Raw genomic sequence first — 26,146 nt, forward strand, 5'->3', positions numbered from 1 at the left:
ATAACTTTAATTTCTGAACGTTATATAAATGGAATCATGATGTATATATTCCTTTAATCTGGCATTTTAGTTGTACTTGTAAGATTCATCAGTTCTATTATATGTAGTTGGCTGTAACTGTTTACTTCCATTACCTTATAGTATTCCATTACATAGTAGGCTACAGCTTATTTACCCACTCGACTCTTTTCACATTATTTTATCAATTCTATTGCCTTCATATTATTACAAATATGATGGGACAATATTTAATACTGTTATTTTTGAAATCTTACACATTCTGATGGATATGTGCTCACTGTATTAAAGGTTTTCATTTGTACTTTTTTGGTAACTAAAACAACAGATCACCTTTTCACATTTATTGAATAGCAGACATATACAAATACAGCCTCCCATTCTGTGGCTTCCCCTTTCATTCTCTTAAATTGTGGAGTTGATGAAAAGAAGTTCTTAATATAGTTGCTTTTTGCCATTTTTCTCCCCCCAAGGGTTAGTGTTTTTTTATATCTTGTTCAAGAAATCTTTGTCTACTCTAAGATCATGCAGGCATTTTTTTTTTCTTTTCTTTTTTTTTTTTTTTTTTTTTTAGGAGGGGAGTAAAAGGGTATTGTTGTTATATTCTGTACATACTATGTACATTTAGATTTGCCACCTAGTTAAAACTAACTTTTGCATTTAGAGCACAGTAGGGTCTGAAGATTCATTTTTGTTCCATATGGATATTCAACTGAACCTATCACCATTTATCGATGACAATACTTACTCCATTATGTTTCAGAGTCACCTCTGTCATAATATCAGATAACTATACATATGTATATTTGAGTCTCTATTGTTTTCTGGGCTTCTATCCTTGTGCAAATATCATAGCTTAGTAATAAGTTTCCATATACTGAGACTGCTAGATATGTTGTATTTGAAACTACCTTGGCTATCCTTGACCCTTCGAGTTTGTGAATAAATTTTACAATCGGCTTGTCAATCTCCTCCAAAACAAACCTGGAATTCCATCAAACATAAGAATCAATTTGGTGGGATTTCCCTGGAGATCCAATGGTTAAGACTCCGTGCTCCAATGCAGGGGGCACGGGTTCAATACCTGATTGGGAAACTAAGATCCCACATGCTGTAAGATGCGGCGAAGGAAAAAAAAAAAAAAAGAATCAATTTGGGAAGAAATATTAATGAAATGTATTTTCTACTTCATGAGAGGTAAACATAGAAACTTCAGTTTCTTGAAGTCTAATTAATAACTGCCTTTTTAAAAAGTTTTATATATTTTATGAGGAGAGGTATTACAAATAATTTTCAGACTTATTTATAGATATCGTCTCTTTGTTTTTCTGGCTGCACCACCCGTGGCAAGTGAGATCTTAGTTACCTGACCAGGGACTGAACTTGTGCCCCCTGCACTGGAAGCATAGAGTTTTTTTGTTTTAAGCTCTTTATTGGAATATAATTGCTTTACACTGTTGTGTGTTTTTTCTGTACACCGAAGTGAATCAGCTGTATTTATACATATATCCCCATATGCCCTCCCTCCTGCGACTCCCTCCCACCCTCCCTATTCCAGCCCTCTAAGTCATCACCCATCATTGAGTTGATCTCCCTGTTATGCGGCAACTTCCCACTAGCTACCTATTTTACATTTGGTAGTGTATATGTGTCAATGCTACTCTCTCACCTCGTCCCAGCTTCCCCTTCACCCCCTGCCTACCCTGTGTCAAGTCCGTTCTCTGCATCTCCATCTTTATTCTTGCTCTGTCACTGGGTTCATCAGAACCAATTTTTTAGATTCCATATATATGAGTTAGCATACAGTATTTGTTTTTCTCTTTCTGGCTTACTTCGCTCTGTGTGACAGTCTGTAGGTCCATCCACCTCACTACAAATAACTCAATTTCATTTCTTTTTATGGCTGAGTAATATTCCATTGTATATATGTGCCACATCTTCTTTATCCATTCATCTGTTGATGGGCTTTAGGTTGCTTCCATGTCCTGGCTACTGTAAATAGTGCTGCAAGGAACACTGTGGTACATGTTTCTTTTTGGATTATGGTTTTCTCTGGGTATATATACTCAGTCGTGGGATTGCTGGATCATATGGTAGTTCCATTTTTAGTTTTTTAAGGAACCTCCATACTGTTTTCCATAGTGGCTGTACCAATTTACATTCCCACCAGCAGTGCAGGAGGGTTCCTTTTTCTCCACAGCCTCTCCAGCATTTATGGTTTCTAGATTTTTTGATGATAGCCATTCTGACTGGTGTGAGGTAATACCTCACTGTGTCTTTGACTTGCATTTCTCTAATGATTAGTGATGTTGAGCATCTTTTCATGTGTTTGTTAGTCATCTGCATGTCTTCTTTGGAGAAATATCTATTTAGGTGGAAGCACGGAGAGTCAACTACTGGACCACCAGGGAAGTCTGGTATTTTCTATTTTTGATGCTATTCTAAAAGACATCTTTAAAAAGCTCATTTTATGTCTGTTGCTGGTATATTTCTGACTTCAAAATAAGTCAGAAATGACTTATTTTTTATATATTAAAACTGGAAATTATAGCCTCATTAAACTCACTTATGCCATTATTTATTTTTGGAATTTCTACAGAGAAAATCAAATTGTCTCGAAATAATCAGGGTTATTTTTTCTTTCTTCTTTTTTTGTCTTACTGTACTGACTAGAACCTTCCATTCATTATATGATTCTCTAAAGTTCTAGAAAGGAAAGGAAAAGGGATCACAGTATAAATTCATCATATTCTGGTACATCAGAAATAGCTTATTAAGCCATAAAATCTTTTTTTGTTTTTTAAGTAGATGGATTAACGTATGGTTTTCTGAAAGAGCCTAAGAGAGAAGAGAACAATTAGTTCACTGTTTCTCATTTAAATATCTTTTGTTCTAGGAGCAAAAAAAAAAAACCACTCAAATCTCTGAAATACGAATTACTTCAGAAAAAACTATGTTTGTACTCAATGAATTTAACTTAGTTTTTCATAATCTAAAGAATTAAAACTGAACCCACCTCTGTTTGATTGAGGCTAGAGTTTGGAACTCGTGGTGCATGGTGGCTCAGAGCAGAGAGACAAACAAGAATGAGGTGCAGTGCTCCAATTTCCAATGCCATCCTCCGTAGAAGCACACCATCGTCAGTTGTCAAAGGTGTAGTGCTAAACAAGCTACGAAGGACATGGAAAGGAAGGGTTGGGAGCACATTGGCTGATGGAGATTGCAGGATATGGCCTAGATTAAAAGGAGATGATAACTCAAAATTAAAAATATTTAAAAACACAATAAGGAACAGCACACAAGCTCACAAATTTATAATGACAATGTAATATAAAACTACATCACTATATTTATTAGAAAACAACCACGAAATAGCACAAATGAAATAGTGATACCTTAATGTTTAGTAAATAAACAGTGTCTAGAAAAGCTCGGTAAGAAGACATCATGAACTCCAAAAGAAAGCTGAAATATACTCTTATGATTCTAGTTACAGACTATGTCAAAATTATTATAATCTAGAATTTAAACTAAAAAGTAACCACTACAAAAGAAGCATTAAAATTTTCTTTCAAGAGTATGAAAGTAACTGCTTGCCTTGGAAGCAGTTTCAACCAGAATGCAAGAGTGAAACAATTTTGTTTTGTTTGCAATAAAGTTTTCTACTATGTTCTAGCTAGAGAGTAGTGTTAAATGTAAAAAAACAAAACAAAAACAAAAACCATTTCTACACAAATGGTAGATCAGACAACTACTGCAAAAAGGTATATCAGAATTATGCTTTTTAATAAACATTCATTGTATATTCACTAGAAATAGTTTGAAATGGCCTAGAGACAATTCTTTTTCCTTTTCAGTTTAGTGTTACACATACTGTCTCATAACAGAGTCCTAAAATACCATGGTTCTTATCCCTCCAGCTACTTAAAAAATCAGATCATGCAATTAGAAACTCCTGATGTACTAAAGTAAGTACATACAATTTATATATGAAACCAAACAACCAGGACTTATTTAGTATATAGACACAGTGATTTAATAATAATTATTACAACAATATTTAAAATTATGTCAACTTTTTTTTTTTTTTTGGCTGCAACAGGATCTTAGTTCCCCAACGAGGGATCAAACCCACGCTCCCTGCAATGGAAGCACAGTCTTAACCACTGGTCCACCAGGGAAGTCCCTGTGTCAACATTTTTGAAGAATTCCATCAATATGAAAATACAAAATAAAAAGTACATACACTGAATACTCAATAGCTTCAGAGTTATAGGATTCATGAATAAATTCATATAATTTAATTGGATTATATATAGAGAGAGTACAGGGTTTAAAAGTTATACTTTCTAAATGGCATGTGAAAGATATCACCTCTAATCAAAAGCACATGATTTTAAAGTAACATAAAAAATACAAATTCTCAAATGTAATAGTCATTGACTGAAGAATTAGAGGTAAACCAAATAGAAATATACTTGCTAGGCTACCCTATGATTTTTCTTTGTTTCCTTCCATTAACAAAACTGCCAGCCCAATGGAAATAATCACCATAGCTTTCTATTATTCTCTATTATTATTATAAAATATATTATATATTATTATATTATTTTTTTCATTCTGTTCTCTTTAATCTAAATATTGCTATAAGATTCTCTGAAGAATTCTTTTAAAAGATTCTCATCACATCACTACTTCACTTAACATATTTTAATAAATCTTAATTGCTATTCAGAACAAAATCTGAAGTTAAGAAATCTTTTCATGATGTTATCAATAACAGCTTTTTAAATGAGTTCTCAGTGCTGCCTTATGCAAATTTCATCAGCCAACTTATCCCCTCTCATTTAATATGAGCATATAAACACTGCTCAAATCATTCCTTCTTTCTGAAGTAACCATTTTGAACCTACATTTCCTTCAAGGCCCCACTAAAAACTACAATGCTATGTTATTCACATTGCTGGGTAGTAAGGAAATAATCTCACACTTGTAAAGCCTCCATAATACTATACTTCTCTGAAGGCTTTTATAACTTGTTAAGTATATATGTGTATATACATTCCTCATTGCTATTACTGGAGCACATAAGCTACTTGATGGCAGGATCTAAATAACCTGCTTCATCTTAAAATGCCTCCAACAATGCCCAACAGTTTTGTAAGTACTCAATAAATACCTTTTGAATGAATAAAGAAGTGGAAATGAAGATTCTTTATGATTTATTATATCTCATTGGAATTCAGCTGCCAATAAGAAATCATCTAGTAACTGAACTATGAAATAAATAAATGATGAATAGTAGGCAATGATCTGCATAATTTTACACAACCTACCTACATTAAATTTCATTAACAACACTGAACACTTACTTCCTTCTCCATCGTCTGTCACTCCCAAAACCAAGCGAAGAAGGCACTGGGCGTGTTTTCTCTCTTTCAGTAGCACTTCAGCATAGCCCGGAAGACGAAGAAATAATCCAAAAGCAGCCAAAGAATGGGCAGGTATGGGAGACATGGTCTGCACTGCTGACTTGATAGGTGGAGGTTCAGCTGCAATAGTTTCTGGTGCTTCATAAACTAATTCCCCTGACTGTTCAATAGTCACCCATTCAAACTGATCACTATCCTTTGGTTTTTCCTGAGTGGTGGATGTTACAACTGGAGCACTCACCTAAAGAAAAAACAATTTTGTTTGGCTATTTGTATGTTTCAACATCAGATTCAAATTAAAGACTTGAAATGATCTCTTTAAAATATAAGAACATAAAAATTAATAAAGGATGTATAACTGAATCACATTGGTATACACCTGAAACTAACACATTGTTAATCAACTATACTCCAATATAAAATAATTTTTAAAAAATCAATAAAAGGGGACTTCCTAGGTGGTGCAGTGGTTAAGAATCCGCCTGCCAATGCAGGGGACACGGGTTTGAGCCCTGCTCTGGCAAGATTCCACATGCCATGGAGCAACTAAGCCCGTGTGCCACAACTACTGAGCCTGTGCTCTAGAGCCCATGAGCCACAACTACTGAAGCCCACGCGCCTAGAGCCCGTGCTCCTCAACAAGAGAAGTAACTACAATGAGGAGCCCATGCACCACAATGAAGAGCAGCTCCCACTCGCAGCAATTAGAGAAAGCCTGTGTGCAGCAATGAAGACCCAAGACAGCCAATAAATAAATAAAATTAATTAATTTTAAAATGTTAAAAAAATCAATAAAAGGACAGGTTCTTTAAAATGAGTTACATGATACCATGAGTATGGTGGTGTCTGCCAAGTAGCTCTACTCTAAAAGTCAGTTTTTCTCCTTTGTAATTAGTTAAGTATCTGTAGACAGATTCTATGAAACTATGTAAATATCTTGTTTTACACTAAACTTTCATCATTAGAGTTAGCATTTTTATAATGCTTGCGTGAAATAATAACTATTATGGTGGTTGCGAAATGGTGATTTTCTACTTCTATCATTCCTTCTACATTTATTAGCTGGCACTGAACTGTACACAAAATCCTTCTTCTTCATCTATTTATCCATTCATTCATTAATTTATATCAATATGGATTCTAACTTTATAAGTTATAATCTGTTACTATCATTTTATCTGATGCCCAAGCAGAATCAGATATGGCCAGTGGAACCCCCATAAAGCAGGATTTTGTATCTAGGCTCATCTTCTACATTCTCTGTCCCAATCCTAGAATTTTTTCCAAGGGGCACTGATTTCCTTTAGTGGAAATGGTATTTTAAAAAGATATGGTGATGCCTTGGAGGGCCAGGACAGGGAGAATTGGGAGGGAGTCGCGGGAGGGAGCGGATATGGGGATATATGTATAAATACAGTTGATTCACTTTGGTGTGCCTCAAATGATGGTAAAAAAGTGTAAAGCAATTATATTCCAATAAAGAGCTTAAAAAAAACAGATATGGGATACAGGTATGTACACATTTCTGGGGGTAGTCTGATTCCATGCCCTATGAGTAAACAAATCTAGGAAAAACATATATAGACACACACACACACACACGTGACTACATATATAGACAAAATTTCTAGACTGTACTCTTCCACAGGTTATGGTCATGATAAACAAACAGAACTATTACAGATTAAAGGAGATAAAAGAGACAATTAAATGCAATATATAATCCTAAATTGAATCTCTGACGACAACCTCCCTCAAACTATGCAAAAGAAATTGAATTTTTTTCCTTTTGTCCTTGAGAACATTACAGGGATAACTGGCAAAATGTGAATAAGATCTGTTCACTGACTTATTTTACTGTTAACCACAGGTAACATTTTCTTATTTCTTTGCATATCTGGTAATTTTTTTATTACACACCATACACTGCTGATGAGATGTTGTAGTAACTCTTAATTCTATACTCACGCTCTGCAGTGTGTTTGGTTTTATTTTAGAAAATAGTTAAATTACTGGTGGGTCACTTGAACTTATGGTGGCTTCTGTAAATTTATTAGGAGAGTCTATTTTGGTTTTGCTCTCATTTCTCAAGTGAATCTCTAATTACCAGGATGCCATCTATACTCTTAATGTGCGACTCATTTGCACTTTCAATAGAAAAGCCAAGATTTTTACCTCTAACTTGGAGGGAATAGAACTGCAAATTCTATCTCCTCCATGCTGGACAGATGCTGAAATCTCTGGATCGCTCTTTCACCCTTCTAGCTTTCCCTCAAGAATCCTATGTATCCATAATTCAGGAGTCAGCTACAGTTGTACAGAAATTCATGTGCAGAATTTGGAGCTCCCCCGTCTATAGCTCCCTCCCTTCTGAATTCCTCCCCTTTTAATTTCCAGCCAGGATGGAAGAATCAAACTCCTCTGCAACTTTTGCATGAGTTCCATCATCCTGCCCTACATAATCTCACCCAATATGGTTTCATTCTTTTTGTGTTTAAATTCTCTCCATTATGTGCCTTCTTCTGGTCACTCTCCAGAGCCTTTAAACTGTTTTTTTGTTTGTTTTTAATAGTCTGTCCAGAGTTTATATATACAAGAGAGTTAATCCTATACCTGTTATTCTGCATTACCAGTTTACCTTTTATGGAAAGAGTAGTGGTGGTTGAAGGAAATGTATGAAATTTTCTTCACTAGGTATAAAATTCTAGGATGGCAGATTTTTTTGTGTTTTTACATTTCAAAGATGTAATTCCCTGGCTCCCAAGGTTTCTGATGAAAGGTTAGCGGTCAGTGTTATTGTTACAGTTTTGAAAGAAATGGGTTGACTACTTTTGGGTTGGTTTTAAGCTCTTCTCTTATTTTTGTTTTAGCACTTTATCATAACGTTCTTAGGCATGAATATCCTGCTTGGGGTTTATAGCGCTTCTTGAATTTTGGATTGAGGTTTTATATCAGTTTTGGAAATTTTCTTCCTTTCAATACTGTTTCTGTCCTTGTTTCAATCCACTCTTTTTCTGCACCCATAAATTCACATCAGAATTTTTCACTTCTAGCTACATGTCCATATAGCTCTTATGTTCTTTTCATTCCTTATACATTCTGTGTTTCAGTTTGGATGATTTCTTTTGACGCATCTTCTCTAGCACTAATTTAGTAATCTTTAGTGTTTAATCTGTTGAAAAATCCATCTAAGTTTTTCTTAATATGAAATATTAGAAATTCCCAACCCATTCTATAAGATGGTATTACCCTGATACCAAAACCAGACAAAAACATCCTAAGAAAGTACAGACCAACATCTGTATTCATTTCCTATAAGCTTGGCTCCAACGCATCACCACAAACTTACTTAAAACAACACAAATTTATTATCCTAAAGATCTAGAGATTGGAAATCCAAAAAGTCTTACGGAGCTAAAATCAAAGCTTTTGAGCCTAAATATCGACTGTTCCTTCTGGAGGCTCTCAGGAGTGTCAGTTCCTTGCATCTTCCAGCTTCTAGAGGCTGTTCACATTCCTTGGCTTTTGGCTGCTTCATCTGAACCTCTGCTTCCATCGTCATATCTCCTCCTTTGACTCTGCCACCACTGTCACACAACTCTATTCATGGCTTCTGTTTAGATGGCTGAGGGGATCCACAAATAATATGACTGATCTCTTCAAACAGCCCTCTGTGTGACTGAATGCACTAGCATCTTGATTTTCCTGAGGCACCACAGCCACATCCTTGACTTTTTCTCCAGAACATGCTTTTATGACAGTGAATCTCTAATTTTAGCATCTTTTGCAATCTGGATAGGCTGAGAATTGCTCAAATTGTCAAGTGATGGTTGCTTGTTGCTTAATAGTTCTTCACTCTATTTATCTCTTTCCTTTCACATTTTACTATCAGCACCAAGAAGAAAACAGGTAACTTCACACTTGGGTTGGAAATTCAGCTAAATACCCAAGTTCATCACTTATAAATACTGCTTTTCACTTTCAGGATACAAATATGCTAAGATTTCTACCACCAAAACACAGGGATCCCCTTTCCTTCAGTTTCCAATAACAGGTCCCTCATTTCTTTCTAAGCTGCAACATTAGCACTTTTAGCACCCATATTTCTACCAAAAGTCTGCTTAAGCCAATTTAAGTATTCTCTATGACATACAGGTTCTCTTCAGCATGATCCTCATTTTCAACTGGGCCCTCAAAGGCAAAGGCTTTCCATCCATATTTCTACTAATTGTCTGTTCAAAGCAATCTAGTACTCTTTTTATCACGCTCCTCAAAATTCTTCCACACTCTGACAATTCTATCATCACTTCCACTCTTTTAGATATTTATTACAGCAGCAGCACCCAACTTCCAATCAATATAATAAACTATACTGAATACTGAATTAGGAAAGTCATTTTCATTGAGCAACAATAATCTTGAGACTGTTGGAGTTTTTTTCATTTCAGACTTTTGGCTATATCATTATATTTTCTAGAAAGAAATAAAATTTTACTAATATTTTTGTGATAGTCATCTAATATCATGGTTATATCATCTTAAAATACCAATAAAAATATCATAAGGTCTTTGAATAGCAGGTAAGTAATAACCATTTACAGATTAGGTATTATTGTGGACTGAACTGTATCCTCCCAAAGATATGCTCAAGTCTTAACCCCCAGTTCCTGTAAATGCAACCTTATTTGGAAATAAGGTCTTTGCAGATGTAATCAATTAAGAAATGAGGTCATTCCGGCTTAGGGTGGACCTTAAATCCAATGAACGACATTGTTATAAGGAGAGGGAGATACAGAGGCACACAGATGCACAAAAGAAAGATGGCCATGTGAAAAGGCAGGCAGCAACTGGAGTGATGCAGCTATAGGCCAATGAATGCCATTAACTGCCAGCAATAACCAGAAGCTAAGAAGAGGCAAGAAAGGATTCTCCCCTAGAGCCTTCATTGTGAGTATGGCTCTGATGACACTTTGATTTCAGATTTACAGCCTCCTGAGCTCTAAGAAAATTAAATTTCTGTTGTTTTAAGCCACTCAGTTTGTGGTACTTTATTACAGCAGCCCTAGGAAACTAATCCAGGCACACACACACACACAGTAGATAAAAATTAGAAAGAATAATTCCCCTACCTCAATCGGTAAAGAGCTTGGTATTTACAACTTTCCATGCATCACACTCCCCCCACCATTAATAAAAAGAATACTGAAAGTATACACCTCAATGACAGTACATTAATGAACAGAGGTTAAGTTAATGTTTAAAAAACTACTTAAATGAAAATGGCACTTAGGAAGAAAAGTTAAGCAAAAAGACATAGTATATTTGAGTAGAAGTATATAGTATGTCACTCTATTTCCAGTAATATCCATAATTAATATCACACCCTAAGAAGCACAGAAACAAAAATGTTACAGTGTGATGACCCTGGCAAATGTGCTTGGTCTTCAACATTTCTTCAGCACAAAACTAATTTTCACAAAGCTCCATGCAGGCTGAGCTTTGAGAGACTTATACAGTTCTCAAAGACTTTAAGGGAAAGGGTACTTCCAAAAGTTAAACACAAACCAAAAAATAGAAGGTCTCTGCCATGGAATGATATAATTAATTAGGAATCTAATCTTACCTGTTGAATTACTTCTGGATATAGCATGGGTAGTCTTTCTGCAATAAGAGCCAGTCCACCCATTCCTGCAAAAACTTGTAATGGTGACTGAATGGGACAGGTTTCAAGTAAAGATTCATCCAATATTCCATCCATACATTCATCACTTGGAGTGAGAACCTCATCATCAGGACAACTACCAAGTAAATCTCCATGATCTAGAAGAATAATTGCAAGCAACAGTTAAGAGAGGATCTATTTTTATACTACTTTTTCACTTACAAAGCAAATATTATTGTCATCTCTCTACTCAACTAAAGAGCATAACTGACTTAAGTTATTCAGATATAGCTATTTTAAGACTAGATGCTACAAAAATGTTTAAATAACTTCTGCTGTTGCTCCCAATAGTCTTACTACTTGAAGAATGGACCATGAACCAATAAGCATCAGCATCAGCCTGAGAGCTTATGAAATGCAGACTCTCAGGTCCCACCCTAGACCTACTGAGTAGGAATCTATATTTTAATAATGTTCTGTAGGTGATTTACAAGCATACTGAAGTTTGAGACGTATTGTTCTTTAGCGCAAATAAGTAAGACATCAGAGACTCCAGAAAATATTAATGTATGTGCATGTTATGCTCTAAAGTATCCAATTAGGAAAAACTGAATAATGACAAAGACTTCTCTTACTGAAAACTGAAAACTATACCATATTGGCTAATGCTGAATCACTCACAGAGGAAAACCAAAAGCTTATGTTCACAAATAACCAGATTCTACAAACATTAAAACACACAAATAATCTTGCTGAAAATGTGGGCAAAGAAAATGTATTAAAAGGCTAATAATTAAATATTGAATTTTAATCACAAGAAAAATTGAAGATAAATGACACCATATCCACACTTTGACAATAATTTCTTAAATAGCATTTAGGGTAGTAAAAAACTGGAAACAATCAGAATGCTTTAACAACTGCAAAACAGATAAATTGTTATATCCATATAAAAAATAGGCAATGAAAATGCACATTTAGAAATATTTACTTGGATATATAAAAACAAAAAGGTAAGAAAACGTATGATTCCACTTTTGTTTGAGGGAAAAAATGTTTCTGAGCACAAAATATCACTCACTATAAATTATCAGTAAATTGGAAATTCTAAATTGGGGTTCTCACTTTGATTATAAAACTATGAACAATTCACATGGCTCATGCAGAAATAATATTTTTAAAAATTAGGGAATTCCCTTGTCCAGTGGTTAGGACTCTGCGCTTTCACTGCTGAGGGCCTGGGTTCAATCCCTGGTCAGGGAACTAAGATCCCACAAGCCACAAGACGCAGCCAAAGGGAAAAAAAAAAAAAGCATATGGGCCCATAAAATAAGTGATGCTACACAAGGAATTAACATTAATTTCTAATGGAAATAATGGCAATTTTCTATATTTACAAATAACTCAGTTATAAAGAAAAAAAGTATCTCAAGTTGATGTAATAAAAATGTAAATTAAGTCATCAGCTATAGAAGTCCCTGCTTGCTCAGATTACAGACTGTAATTTTAAAGAAATATCATACACATACCTTTTTCAGGGTGTAGTCTTTTAAAAGAATCTGTTTTTGACAGACTTGGGTCTGTGATAACTCTAGATCCCAATTTAACAGTCAGATCTATTGAGCGGTAACCTTGAGGAAGCTTTCGGTCATATAGCAGAGTTAAAAGTTGGGCTAGTGTCATTTCAGCTGGCAATGGCTGGCCTAAAAATGACATAACTAAGTTAAACCTGGAATCCAAGAGGGAGACATTTACTTAAATGTTTTACTAAATTACAAGTAAGAGTCTGATTCTGACACCAATTTCAAAGCAATTTAAAAACAGCCCACAGAAAGTTTATAAAACTCAAATCTATTTCTGACATATGTGAATAATGTCTATACAAATTAATCAGTTGCTAACCAAATCCCACCAAGATCTCCTGAGCCATGGCGAACAGAAAAAAAGAAACATTCCCATGAATCTGGGGTTGGCAAATTTTTTCCATAAAAGGCCAGATAAATATCTTAAGCTATGGAGACCATATGGTCTCTTTGCTGCAACTACTAACTCTACTGTAGCATGAAAAAAAGCTATGGACAACATGTAAATGAACGTGCATAGCTGTACTCCTATAGAAATGTTATTATAAAAAGCATCATCCAATATGTGTATAAAAACAGATGATTGAACTTGGTGTACCCCCCCCCCAAAATAATAAAAAAAAAAAAAAAAAAAAAAAAAGCATCATCCAGTCCACCCACTATAGTTTACAAACCTCTGTTACAAATCAACAATATAAAGCTAAGAGGTAAAATCCAGTCAAAGTTACTTGGCAATTTGATTATAATGATACAGCACAAAAATGGACGTAAAATGGCTATCACCTTGACCAATGGAAAGTATATTGGTCAAAGAATATGTTTCAGGTAGAGAGGAAGCTTAATTATCAGGTCTACATCTAAGAATTCCACTGCTAGAACTAGTTCTTTCAAATCAGCCTCATGGTGCATCCTATATAACTTGTTATGAACACACTAAAACATTAATTTTATTGATTATTTCATGGCACATTCATAACAAAACTTAGGAAGCTAGTAAAGTGTAAAAATGCAACATTACAGTGTTAAAAAGGGTATGAAATAGATTACTCCATTTTTATTCTCACTTCTCTTGGAGGGAACTGTATGGACAAAGTCTTACTAAATTATTTATCTCATCAATTGCACCTGATTAAACATGATTCTGGCGATTGCACATCTGATTTGTATACTTGTAAGATTACTCAGATTTCTTATATGTTTTATCACTGTGAACGTTACCAGCTAAGAGTTTGTGGAACAGGTGAAACACAGGGACAGTAATTATTTTGTTGGCAGCCTCTGCTCCTGAGGAAGCACTTCCTATTTTATCAGGCATTGTCCTCCCTCTCCTGGATGGTGGGCGAGGTGGTGTAGATGACACAGCACGTTTAGATTGAGATTTCAGCCCTAATAGAAAAAAATCACGAAGATTTTATACGGCCAGCACACTAATGAAGTAAAAGTGTATTTCTATAATATATTACTAAAACGCCACACTCCCAACTAACGCCAAAAGATAGAACTATTTCTTCTCATTTACTATCTAATCTCTTGATTCTATTTGTCATTTGTTATACTCTATGAATAACTGACTGCATGTGTAACTATTTTCCAGGAAAGTATAAATTAACCCCATACCCTCTGAGATATGTACAGATGGCCATCCATTTACTAGAAAGTAACTTTGTGCAAATATGTATATAAAATCTTGTGTTCTTAATTTTTCTCTAAGATAGGATGGATTAAACCAATACATAGGTCTCCTATTTGGGGAATAAGGCAACCTAGGCTGAGCTTTCTCTTCTGAACTAAGAATTCTGTTAAGGAAAATATCCTCCAAAATTATCACTTATCTTGGCCACTTTTTCTTCTTCCTGCATCAAATAGTAACTATTTTTCAACCAATTTTCTTTTGTGGATTTTTATGTTTTAATTTTATGTAATAAGCACAATATCATAAGAGAAAACTAGAGAATACTTTTTCATTTTGTTGTGTTGTTTTTTTTTTTAAAAAAGGAAGTTACAGAAAAATTCCTTAACACTTACTGAACTTTTAAGAGTATAATTCTCAGTATAATTCTCTATACATGGTCAAGCTGAAATGGAATATCTAAACTATTTACACATGTCCAACATCTGATGAAATATAGTAAGCACAAAATAAGTTTACTAATTCCAATGCCAAAGAGTAATGGATTTCTGGTGCAATAATTGTGTATTTAATATTAAGATATCATTACACCAGCTTTTTGCATTAATACTTTTCATTACGTGAAGTTCTTGTAAATATAAATTGTTACATTTTATAGAAACCCAAACAAAATCAAGAGTATAAAAAAAAAGAAAGCATACCTGAAGCAACAACAACACTGTAATTGTCCTGAAATCCATTTTCTGCCTTAACTTTTTCCTTCTCTTCATGGTTTTTCTTTTCTTTGTCATCTTTTTGTTCACTTATTAGTTTAGCAGTGATACTTGGTGTATCTATAAGAAATTTTTAAGTAAAATACGTTGCTTTTCAAAATCATTAAAAAGGGAAACAATAAACATCTTAGGGGACGTTTACACGAGATTATATTATCACTAATACAAAGGCAATGTAAATGTCTGGAAGAAATGCTGTGAAGGAAAGTATGACATTCAATTCTCGCTGATTTTATCAATGGAAGGCACTCTCCTTATGCCAGGATATTCAAATTTCAATCTCTAGAAATATTACATACTACAATAGTATTAACTCTACAGGCATTTTTAAAAACCCTTATCAAGAATATTTGCTTTATTTTAGGCATACTTCAATCTGCTTGCCACTTACATCTATTTCAGTCCTCACAACACGCATATCAAAGAAAAATATTAGTTTCAAAATAAGGAAACAGCCTTAGCAAGGTTACTGATACAACTTATAAAGGGCCATATGGAATTCAAGCTCAGGACTCATCCTAATGCACTGCATTAGACTTCTACTTTTTCTACAAATGGGAGTATAAAGGAACAAACTTAAGTAACAGAGGTTTCTAGTTTTGTTATTTTTATTTGGTTAGGAATCTTACATAAAGTGATATATTTTACAAGTACTTGAAGAATGAATACTAAGGACTTTAATATATAGTTATTACTCTGAATTCATATTTTCTTTCATGCTTTTGAATATGGCCTGCTATTATAAATCATGAAATAAATGATGACAATACAGTGATCTTATTTAACCATTAAGAAACTCAAAAAGCTGGATGAACTGTTTTGATATGTTTTTCACTAAGTGGATATGATTGACACAGACTCTCTTTTTACTCTTCTAACTTAACACAGTTATAATCCAGTGCTTTATTATAATGTTAAGTGGGTGAAATGATCAAATGATAAAACAAATCAAATGATAAAATCTTTTGTATTATCTCCTATTCTGTAGCTTTCTTTGGATATCTGAAAATATTCCTACGATCTCAATTTCTGGAACTCTTCCAAACTACAGATTGCCTTTAGATTGTTTTATTTTTGTGAAATTAAAAAAAAAAATTTTTTTAACACTGTAAATACAGTAATCCCCCCTTATCCATGGTTTATTTTCTGTGGTTTCAGTTACTTGTGGTCTGAAGATATTAAATCAAAAATTCCAGAAATAAACAATTCATAAGTTTTTTGTTTTAGTTTTGTTTTTTTTAATTTTTTATTTATTGGCTGTGTTGGGTCTTCGTAGCCACACACAAGCTTTCTGTAATTGCAAACAGTGGGAGCTACTCTTCATTGCGGTGCTCGGGCTTCAGTAGTTGTGGTGTGTGGGCTCAGTAGTTGTGGTACATGGGCTTAGTCGCTCTGCGGCATGTGGGAATCTTCCCGGACCAGGGCTCGAACCAGTGTCCCCTGCATTGGCAGGTGGATTCTTAACCACTGCGCCACCAGGAAAGCCCAACTCATTTGTTTTAAATTACCTGCTGCTCTGACTATCACGATGAAATCTCACTGGTTCCATCCCACTTGGAATTCCCAACCATCTCACCATCTGCTCCTGACATTCAATCATCAATGTCAGTTGTCATGGCTGGATGACCCAGATCACCCAAAGTAGATGATCCCTTTCCTGTTCCTCCCTTGGATGTATTGTTAGAAGGTCAAAAGGAGCCTTAACCTATGTCCCAACGCCTATGTCATTCACTTCACTGCATCTCATCACAAAAGCATTTTATCATTTCCCATCATCACAAGAAGAAGGGTGAGACAGTACAATGAGATTATTTTGAGAGAGACACCACATTCACATAACTTTTATTACAGTATATTGTGTAATTGTTCTATTTTATTACTAGTTATTATCATTAATCTCTTACTGTGCCTCATCTACAAATTAAACTTTATCACAGATATGTATGGATGAGAAAAAACAGTATATACAGGGTTCACTACTGTCTGTGGTTTCAAGCATCCACTGGGGATCTTGGAATGTATCCTCTGCAAATAACAGGGGACTACTGTAATAAATATATAATGTAACGATACATTTTACTTTCTCACAAAAACAACCAAGTAACCCCAAATGGCAAAAAGAGTTACACAAGTCAGAAGGAAATATTTAAGTAATAAAAAATTCACACAATCATAGCTCATTAGGTGATAAGAATTTATATCTTTATTTTTATATTACTTTGTTATCTAAGACTCCTAAGTAAAAATAACAAAACAAGAAACAGTGTTTATATAGTGTTATCTCACTAAATGTCATTCAAACACTAAAAGGTATCACTGAAAAAGATTTTTCTCAATTTACTATTTAAAATTGTTCTGGTTTGGATTTCCACTTCTGGCCAAAATGAAATAAAAAAGACCAGATTTACTGTCCTACCTAAAATAACTAAAAATTAGGAAAATATATGAAATAATAGTTTTCAGATACTGGGCATCAGGAAGGCAGGACAGTGATTCCTGGGTAAGTGGAAACAAATGAAGTAAGGTCTAGGATTGCACCAGCTTATTTCCTGAAATTTCCCAAACCACAGTTCAGCACAACCCAGGTATCACTGAAGGTGATACAGAGCTGGGAGTCTAGGAAGACAAAGGGGGTTTTGGTAGCGGTTCACATGGCACATTGCCAAGAAGGAGAGATCTGCACAGAGAGAGAGCCCCAGTGATCTACAGAGGGTCTCCTCGAATTTGTAGTGCACACTGACGAGTGTTACATACAGGGAAACCACCTAAAGGGCAAGGAAAATACTTCTCAAAAGTAGCACGGGAACCAATCCCAGGTTCTAAAATTAGGGTTGGAATACTTAGTATTTTCAATGCCTAGTGAATTTCTAACAAAGTTCCCAGAAGGGCATAACCTCAGCAGTGGGGCCAAATTAGCCCTAGACCTCCATTTTCAAATGTGGTGCTTTATTTCTATTTCAATACAGTAGCTCCTTAAAATTAAGTTTATTAAAATTAAAACTTTAGTGCCTTAGTCTCACCAGACACATTTTATATGCTTAAAAGCTATTGCACTACACACTGTAGGTTTATAAAATATTTCCATCATCCCAGTAAGTTCTACTCTAAGAGTCGGCCCTAAAAAATAATGATCTGTTTTCAAGTAATATAACTACATCTCAGAACAAAATTAAAAATATTTATTAGAATACAAAAATATCCACCACCCAGAAAAGTAAAAATTATATCGTCTGGTATCCAATTAAATTTTCTAGGCAAATAAAAAAGCAGTAACACACTGCTTAATAAAAATGAAAATGAGAAAAAAGAACATAAACAGACCAATATATTCAAGACACTAGAATAAAGCTTGTACACTTTAAATAAAGACAAGGACACAAAAAAGAACCAGAGAGGGATTTCCTAGGTGGTACAGTGGTTAAGAATCCGCCTGCCAATGCAGGGGACACGGGTTCAAGCCCTTCCCCAGAGCAACTAAGCCTGTGCGCTACAACTATTGAGCCTGCGCTCTAGAGCCCATGAGCCACAACTATTGAGCCCATGTGCCACAACTACCGAAGCCCACGCACCTAGAGCCCGTGTTCCATTAAGAAGAGAAGCCACCGCAATGAGGAGCCCACACACAATGAAAAGTAGCCCCCACTCACCGCAACTAGAGAAAGCCCGTGTGCAAGCAACGAAGACCCAACACAGCCAATGAAAATAAATAAATAAATCCAATAAATAAATAAATTTATTAAAAGAAAAAGAACCAGAGAGAACTTCTAACAGATTAGACATTGAAGTCAATTTGAAGATAGAGCAATATAAATTAAAAAAATTTTTAATATAAGGGGGAAATGGGGAAAAAAGGAACAGAGTATCAGTGAGCTGTGAAACAACTTCAAGAGGTCCAATAACTGTGTAACTGGAATCACCAAAAGAGGAGAGTGATGGGGAGACAGAATATATTGGAGAAACTAATAGCCAAAAACTTTCCAAATTTAATAAAATTTATAATCCCACAGATTCAACTCCAAAAAACTCAAATTGTAAGAAACATGAAGAAAACTACAAGGCATATTATTTGATTATAATAATAATCAAATTGCTTAAAAACAATAATAGAATTTGAAAAAAAAAAGACATATAACCTTTATTATTTGAAAGCAATATAGTCAAAAGCTATAGGAAGTGGGTAAAAGTACTGACTAAATAATTTTGGGTTATTTGTTTTCATACATATTAATAAAATACATATGCACATGTTAATATATCATAAGATATGACTAAAGATCACAAATACACTTTAAAGGACCAAAGCACTGCTAAATAGAGGTTGAACTCAGCACTTCAAAGTTTTTGATATTGGCTCAGGATAACTCTGTTATCCTAGGACTTTTTACCAGGATGTACTGTTCTTCCAGAGCAGTCAGTTTTACTTTTTAATTTTTAGATAATAAAGGGAGCTATTTTGTTAAATATTCTAAACAATACAAGATGACATCTTAGAAAATAGTATTCACTTATAGTAAAGATAAATAAAAATGTTAAATTTCCAGTTATTTTGTACTATGTCCATACTTTTCCATTATCAAGTTAAACGTACGGGGACTTCCTAGGTGGCGCAGTGGTTAAGAATCCACCTGCCAATTCAGGAGACACAGGTTTGAGCCCTGCTCCAGGAAGATACCACATTCCACGGAGCAACTAAGCCCGTGTGCCACAACTACTGAAGCCCACGTGCCTAGAGCCTGTGCTCTGCAACAAGAGAAGCCACTACAATGAGGAGCCTGTGCACCATACGCAGCTCCCACTCGCATCAACTAGAGACAGCCCGTGTGCAGCAACGAAGACCCAACACAGCCAATAAATAAATAAAATAAATAATTTATTTTAAAAACTGTTAAATGTATGAAATCTCAAAAACTGAATTTCAGTACTCTTCCCCACTTCCTCCCTTCCTTTAATTAATTAATTTTTAATTTTTTCTTCATCATGTAGAGGGCACAATTACAGAAAATTGAAATTTAGAAAAAAACTTTCAAAATCAAATTTTTACAAAAGCTTAGCCGTGACACATAAGGTGGACATTTTCCAATAAGAAAAAAATGTTACACATTTATAATATAGTCTCACATTTTACTGTGTAACTTGTAAAAATGTAGGAAAGTGTTATAATTTTATGCACATATTTGTGTTAGATGCAGTGTCTAAAACTGGTAAAGAATTTTTTCTACCTTATTTTCTCAAAGTGATCATGTCCATTCACATGGTTTCTAACTTACCATCTATGTTTGTATGTATGTATGTATGGTAACAACTCCCATATCTCTTCAACTCAGCCTTTTATTCTAAGTTTAGATTTATATTTCTAACTAATAAATAGATAGCGTCAGTTTTTTTCTGGATATTCCTAACTTCTTTCAGTTATCAGTGTTGCTTAAACACTGATAACAGTGTTGCTAATGTGAACAGATAGAAACACACTGACATATTTAAATTAAAATGCAAATGTTTAAATTTTCAGTTTATTTCTCATTCTGACAACATACAAAAGATCATACTTTGAGAGACAGAATATGTGTCCTGCTTTCTTGTACATCCCTAGAACAAACTGCTGTGTTTACATGCAGCAGATGCTCAATGAAATCATCATTGATTAGGATTTCTGAGAGGCAATAACCCAAACTAACTACAGTCAATTTGTATTCTACCTCAAAAAAATGCTTTTACTTTAATAATTTATATCCTGATTAAAGGCATCATCTGAGAGCTCTTGAAATATAGGCAAGAAACCTAGGGGAAATGTTCTCTCTGCTTTCTTCACTGTTATAAACAATAAGGTCACCAGTCAATTCTACCTACTGACCACTCATTTCTCCCCTAGATTTAGTAAATGCTTATTACTTAGAATTCTGTCATCCAACCTAATATACTGTAATTCACCTACTATAAAACAGTCCGATGGTTTATCCTGAGAAAATTCTATCAATGGCTTCCCACAGCTTGTCTGCATTTCCAACTACCCATTCTATCATTACTACACATAATACACATCACTCCAAAAGAATTATAGGAGCTGGAATGTACTGTACATTTTGTCCACTGCACCATGCTTGGAAATATGAAGCTTTCCTGACCTTTTCTAGTCATTAAATGGCTACTCAGTGAGCGAACACAATAAAATGAAGTTATAAAAATAATAAAATTCCTATATACATCTAACGTGAAGTTAAAGAAAAGCAAATATTTAAATCTGACTTGCCTGACACTCTGTCAAGAACTTCTGATAATGTTGTTGAGACCGGCAAATGAAGTGTACGGAACTTGTGGCCTGCTCCATACATTGGATGCTGGATGACATGGCTAGTAGCATTAATTCTACCCTTGTACAGCTGGAAATAAATTTAAAAGAAACCAATAAGTGATTTTTTTGAAATGTATATCATTATATAACAATTTCAAAAGCATAGAAGAATATAAAATTCAATAATGCAAAAATATAAAGAGTTTATTTTATATATTGCTTCAAATGTGGCATCTCTGCCATGCAATTCATTGGTCAAACCTTGCATTAGTGCTATTGTACCTAAAAATCTGTCAATTTTCCCCCCAAATCAAATTATGCTATTCATGGTAAGTTACAACAAGGTTATTTCGGCCAGAGTGGGTTAGTTGAGATTTTTAAGTCTTATCATTAAGTATAATGATAAGTTCTAGTTTCATTTTGCTGTATTAGAAATTAAAACAGAGATAAATGCCAGCTCTGATATGAAAATATAAAAAATCTTTACACACGGCTCACCATTAGGATTTAATTTAATTGTTAAATACTCACTGGGCAGGGAGACTGAAGAAACATTGTCACTTTCTCATCTTCCAGCATCAATTGCAAAAATAATCTACGTACAAACCCTGAAATGTTCCCTGATGTTGGAAGGTTCCCTCTTTGAGGAGATGTCTGAAATAGTTCACAGAGAACCTGGCAAAGTGAGAGATTTAAAAAGTTAAATGCAGTATTTATTTGCAGCTTTATATTTAAAGAATAAAGAGGAAATTTAAACTATGGATTAGTAAGTATATTTAAATTCATCACGTCAGCAATTAAGTACTATATTATTTCATCTTAAAATATATGAATATAGAAGTAGACAAAAAGTTAAAAGTAGAACACAAATTTCTGTGATAAGAGAAGTTACTACTACAGAGTTTTCACATAATAAATACCCAGCAAACCTTCAGTCAATATTAATGTGATTAAAATACAATAAAAATTTTGAAAAAAGCATATTAAAAACAAAAACTTAACAAGAAGCTAAGAGATGATAATTAGGCCAGAAAACAATGGAACACAAGTTTCATACTACCCAAAGGCACAAACCAAATTTTAAAACACCCATGTTCAAGGATTTGGCTAAAACTAGTAATTTAAGCATTTCTTTCAAATTAGGCACATTAAGTAGATATAGTTTCCCAATAATTAATTACTTTAGGCAATAAAGTATCTTCCTCTTAAAATCAGATCTTTTTTTTTTGAAAATTATGACAGCTTATCCTTCTAGATATTAATAGTTTAACCTAAATAAACACTATCAAATAAGGGGGTAAAAAAGAAACTGGGGGACTTCTTAGGTGGCGCAGTGGTTAAGAATCCACCTGCCAATACGGGGAGGGACACGGGTTAGATCCCTGCTTCAGGAAGATCCCACATGCCGCAGAGCAACTAAGCTCCTGCACCACAACTACTGAGTCCATGTGCCGAAACCACTACAGCCCACACGCCTAGAGCCCGTGCTTTGCAACAAGAGAAGCCACGGCAATGATGAGTCCGTGCACCACAACGAAGAGTAGCCCCCGCTCACCGCAACTAGAGAAAGCCCATGAGCAGCAACGAAGACCCAATGCAGCCAATCAATCAATTAATTAATTAATTAAAAAAAAAGAAACTGGTTTCTATTTATTGGTGTCTACCATGTCTCAGACAGGCTCTATGCTAGGTACTTCATATACATTACAATATTTAATCCTCTTCAAAAAAAAAAAGTCTTTTGAGAAGCAGGTATTCCTATCTCCATTTTATAGTTTAAACAACTTGTTGAAGATCACAACAGCTAGAAAGGAGCTGAATCTGGCAAAAAGCAGCTAGAATTATTCTTGAGCTAATTCCAGCTTTCAAGATTTTTGGCCCTGTGGACTTAATACAATAAAATCACCTTTCATACTTTTACTGTGATTTGTCAGGACTCTCCTATCTGAAACCTATTCTAATGTCTGCTTCATTAGAAGCAAATCAACAGCTGTAACAACCCAGTCACTACAAAATCCAATGCCTCAATGCAGATGAGGCACTCAATGGCCACCTTTAAGCGGTCAATCCTGTTCCAGCAGCTGAAGCGTCATTCTTTTTATTTGGGGAGATTTTTTTAAAATGATGAATGTATGATCTTTAGGTAGAATCTCCGTGAATTTGCCCATCATTCATCAAAAAGATTAACTAACCCACGTAACAGTTGAGGAAAGGAGGGAAGAGATATCAGTACTTAATTTTAATTATGGTTTCAATTCAAATACTTAAATGCAACCAACTCCAAACTTCACCATCACCGGGCCTTAATACATGACCCTTCCTGAACTAATTTCAAGAGTGCTATGTGACAGCACATTAAAATAATAAGACACCTGGAACATACACCAGTTTTTCTACTCTTACCTGGGCCATCAGCTTTTGATTATTAGGGTGACATGAAATGCACTGCAGAAAGAATGCAACCGTTGCGTTCTCAATTGCTGTCCTCTGTTGAGTAGTCAATCCTGTTGTAGCAGCTGAGGAAAGAGAAGCTGATCTTGCACTGGTCTGTTGTGCACCTAAATTATGTCCTCCAGAAGTGGACCCAGAGTGACATAATAAAAACAGAAGTGCTGTCCATAGTGGATTGACTTCAGACCCACCAAGCCAGTCTTTCATAATATGGCTATTGCCAACTTCTGTCAAAAACCTAAGAATAGGAGCAACCAGGTCTGCTGTGATAGGCATCTTATTACATTGTTGTGGAACGTGATGTCGCCTCAGTTTGTCCTGGGAAAGATCTACTGATTGAGCAATGCTTTCAGAGTTAGAAATGTGGCTAAAACAGAAACTAGCCAGACTCCTCACAAGAAGAGAAGGCAAACCTGAGTCCAGTAATTGTTTGATAGCTTCTGGAGACTGAGAAGAGGAAGCAAGGGTTGCCAAATGTGATTCAGTTAGTGCAAGAGGTGCTTGTGCATTTTTAGAGTCATCTGTTAAAGATGAACTAAGATCTTGCTTTTTGCTATCATCTGTCATTGATAGTCCGTGATGACACTGCATTGGGGGAGGGGTAATTCCCATCCAGCCCATGAGCAAAGAAAAATAACTTGGGTGTATGTGACACATCGAGCAAAGTAGACTGTCAACAGCTTTCTTCAAAACCATATTGCAGGGAAGAGACATGGACCAATTAAAAAGTAACCTGGGGAATAAAAGACACCATGTTAACCATACATACATATTTTTAGAAAAATCTCACTGTCAATTATTTCTACTAGAAATCACTCTGATGAAAATTATATAGTTTGACACTCAATATTATGACCCTATAGTGTTTCAGGAAGACTGTGATGAACATCATGAAGTACTTCAGTAGATTGGAAGTTAGATTAGATTTGTAACATGAGTACAGAAAACCAAGAGATCTATATCAATATGGTTCTACCATTCTCTGTGTGACCCCCAAAAATAACAAAGAGAAACGATGAAACAATTATACCAAAGAAATGTTTAGACTGAATCTGACATGGCTTTAATTCATGTCTGCAAAATGAAAACTATTAGTGAGTTTCACTAATAAGCCATGCATTATGCCAACTGACAGGAACAAATATGAAAATGACAAACTAGAGGACAAAAGGGCAACCTTTTATGAGTCACGGAAGTCTTTAGAAAAAAATATTATATTTTGTAATAGAGACTTAGCAGTTATTAGACAGTCAGCTCAACAAAGCCTTAACTAAGTATAGTGAAGAAATGTGGGTTAAGTGGAAATTACTTGTCAAAAGAACCTTCATAACAGCTGTCTAGAAAGAACCACTTGTAAAAACTGTCTAAAGTAGTCTTTCAAAATTTCTAGCTAAACTTTTCCTCCAAAGTTGCATATTAAAGATAAAAGAACCTGGTGGGTAAATCTGCAGATGAGAATAAACACTATGAACTGCAGAATACATTAAACATTCCAATTTTAGGTGGGAAAAGAAGTAATGACACTAATTTATTTTCATGTTTTAGGACTTTGAAGTATTATTTTTACACAAATAAGCATGTAAAATGCTGTTTCATCAAGTAAAATCCTAAACTAATCTAGTACTGGGGGCAAAAAAAAGAATTTCACAAATCATACTTACTCAAAGAGCTCTCGGTCTAGCAGTGCTGGTAAATCATACTCTACCAGCAATTCGTAACTGTGCCACAGAATTGCTGCTACACAGTGCAAATGAGAAGGAGATGGCATCAGAAGACCGTACTCTATTGTCGAAGAGTTAGGACACATGTAGCTCATCCTGCCATTTCTTTTCATAGCAGCCACTTTGGCAGAATCACTGACCCATTTTAACAAGGCCTGAATTCTTAAAAGAAGAAGATGAATTCAAATAACCAATTACACTACAGCTGACATTTAATACAGATAAATACCACCACTGCATATAACCAATGTATTTATGAGAATAATATACTGACTGTTCTGGATAATTTTAATCTATCAGTAAAATAGGAGAGAAAATAAATTATACAATCAATAATATCATAGTAATTCTAATTTTCCAATTACCTTACCAATCTTAAGCAATGAAAATGTCTGAGATAATTCAAGCCTAATTCAGCAAATAAACACTGATTCTCACCTCATTTATGACAGAATATATAAATGTCTAGAATTACAGGATACAGAGCTTCAAAAAACTCTCCTCTAAATTTCTACTCACCTTATAAAAAATCCACATACCATAGACCTGGGGCCAATCCTTGTGCAAAATCTCATGCAATACAGCAT

At 34.7% G+C, this 26,146-nt stretch overlaps 1 protein-coding gene across 10 annotated transcripts in view; it reads right to left on the reverse strand.

Moving 5' to 3' along the window:
* BIRC6 (baculoviral IAP repeat containing 6) overlaps positions 1-26,146 on the reverse strand; it is a 230,619-nt gene that overhangs the window by 59,415 nt on the left and 145,058 nt on the right. For all 10 annotated transcript variants that reach the window (XR_009054583.1, XM_057740742.1, XM_057740738.1 and 7 more), the window contains 10 exons: positions 25,500-25,721; positions 23,791-24,571; positions 21,919-22,062; positions 21,346-21,475; positions 15,027-15,158; positions 13,914-14,081; positions 12,642-12,815; positions 11,074-11,270; positions 5,391-5,691; positions 3,035-3,252 (listed from right to left, as the gene is read on the reverse strand). Coding sequence is in view for 9 of the 10 variants with exons in the window: in XM_057740742.1 (XP_057596725.1) it covers positions 3,035-3,252; positions 5,391-5,691; positions 11,074-11,270; positions 12,642-12,815; positions 13,914-14,081; positions 15,027-15,158; positions 21,346-21,475; positions 21,919-22,062; positions 23,791-24,571; positions 25,500-25,721 (2,467 nt within the window). In the remaining variant the exon portion in view is untranslated. The remainder of the gene's footprint in view (positions 1-3,034; positions 3,253-5,390; positions 5,692-11,073; positions 11,271-12,641; positions 12,816-13,913; positions 14,082-15,026; positions 15,159-21,345; positions 21,476-21,918; positions 22,063-23,790; positions 24,572-25,499; positions 25,722-26,146) is intronic.

The sequence above is a fragment of the Hippopotamus amphibius genome, chromosome 7 (assembly GCF_030028045.1).
Source record: "Hippopotamus amphibius kiboko isolate mHipAmp2 chromosome 7, mHipAmp2.hap2, whole genome shotgun sequence".
Taxonomy (NCBI): Eukaryota; Metazoa; Chordata; class Mammalia; order Artiodactyla; family Hippopotamidae; genus Hippopotamus; species Hippopotamus amphibius.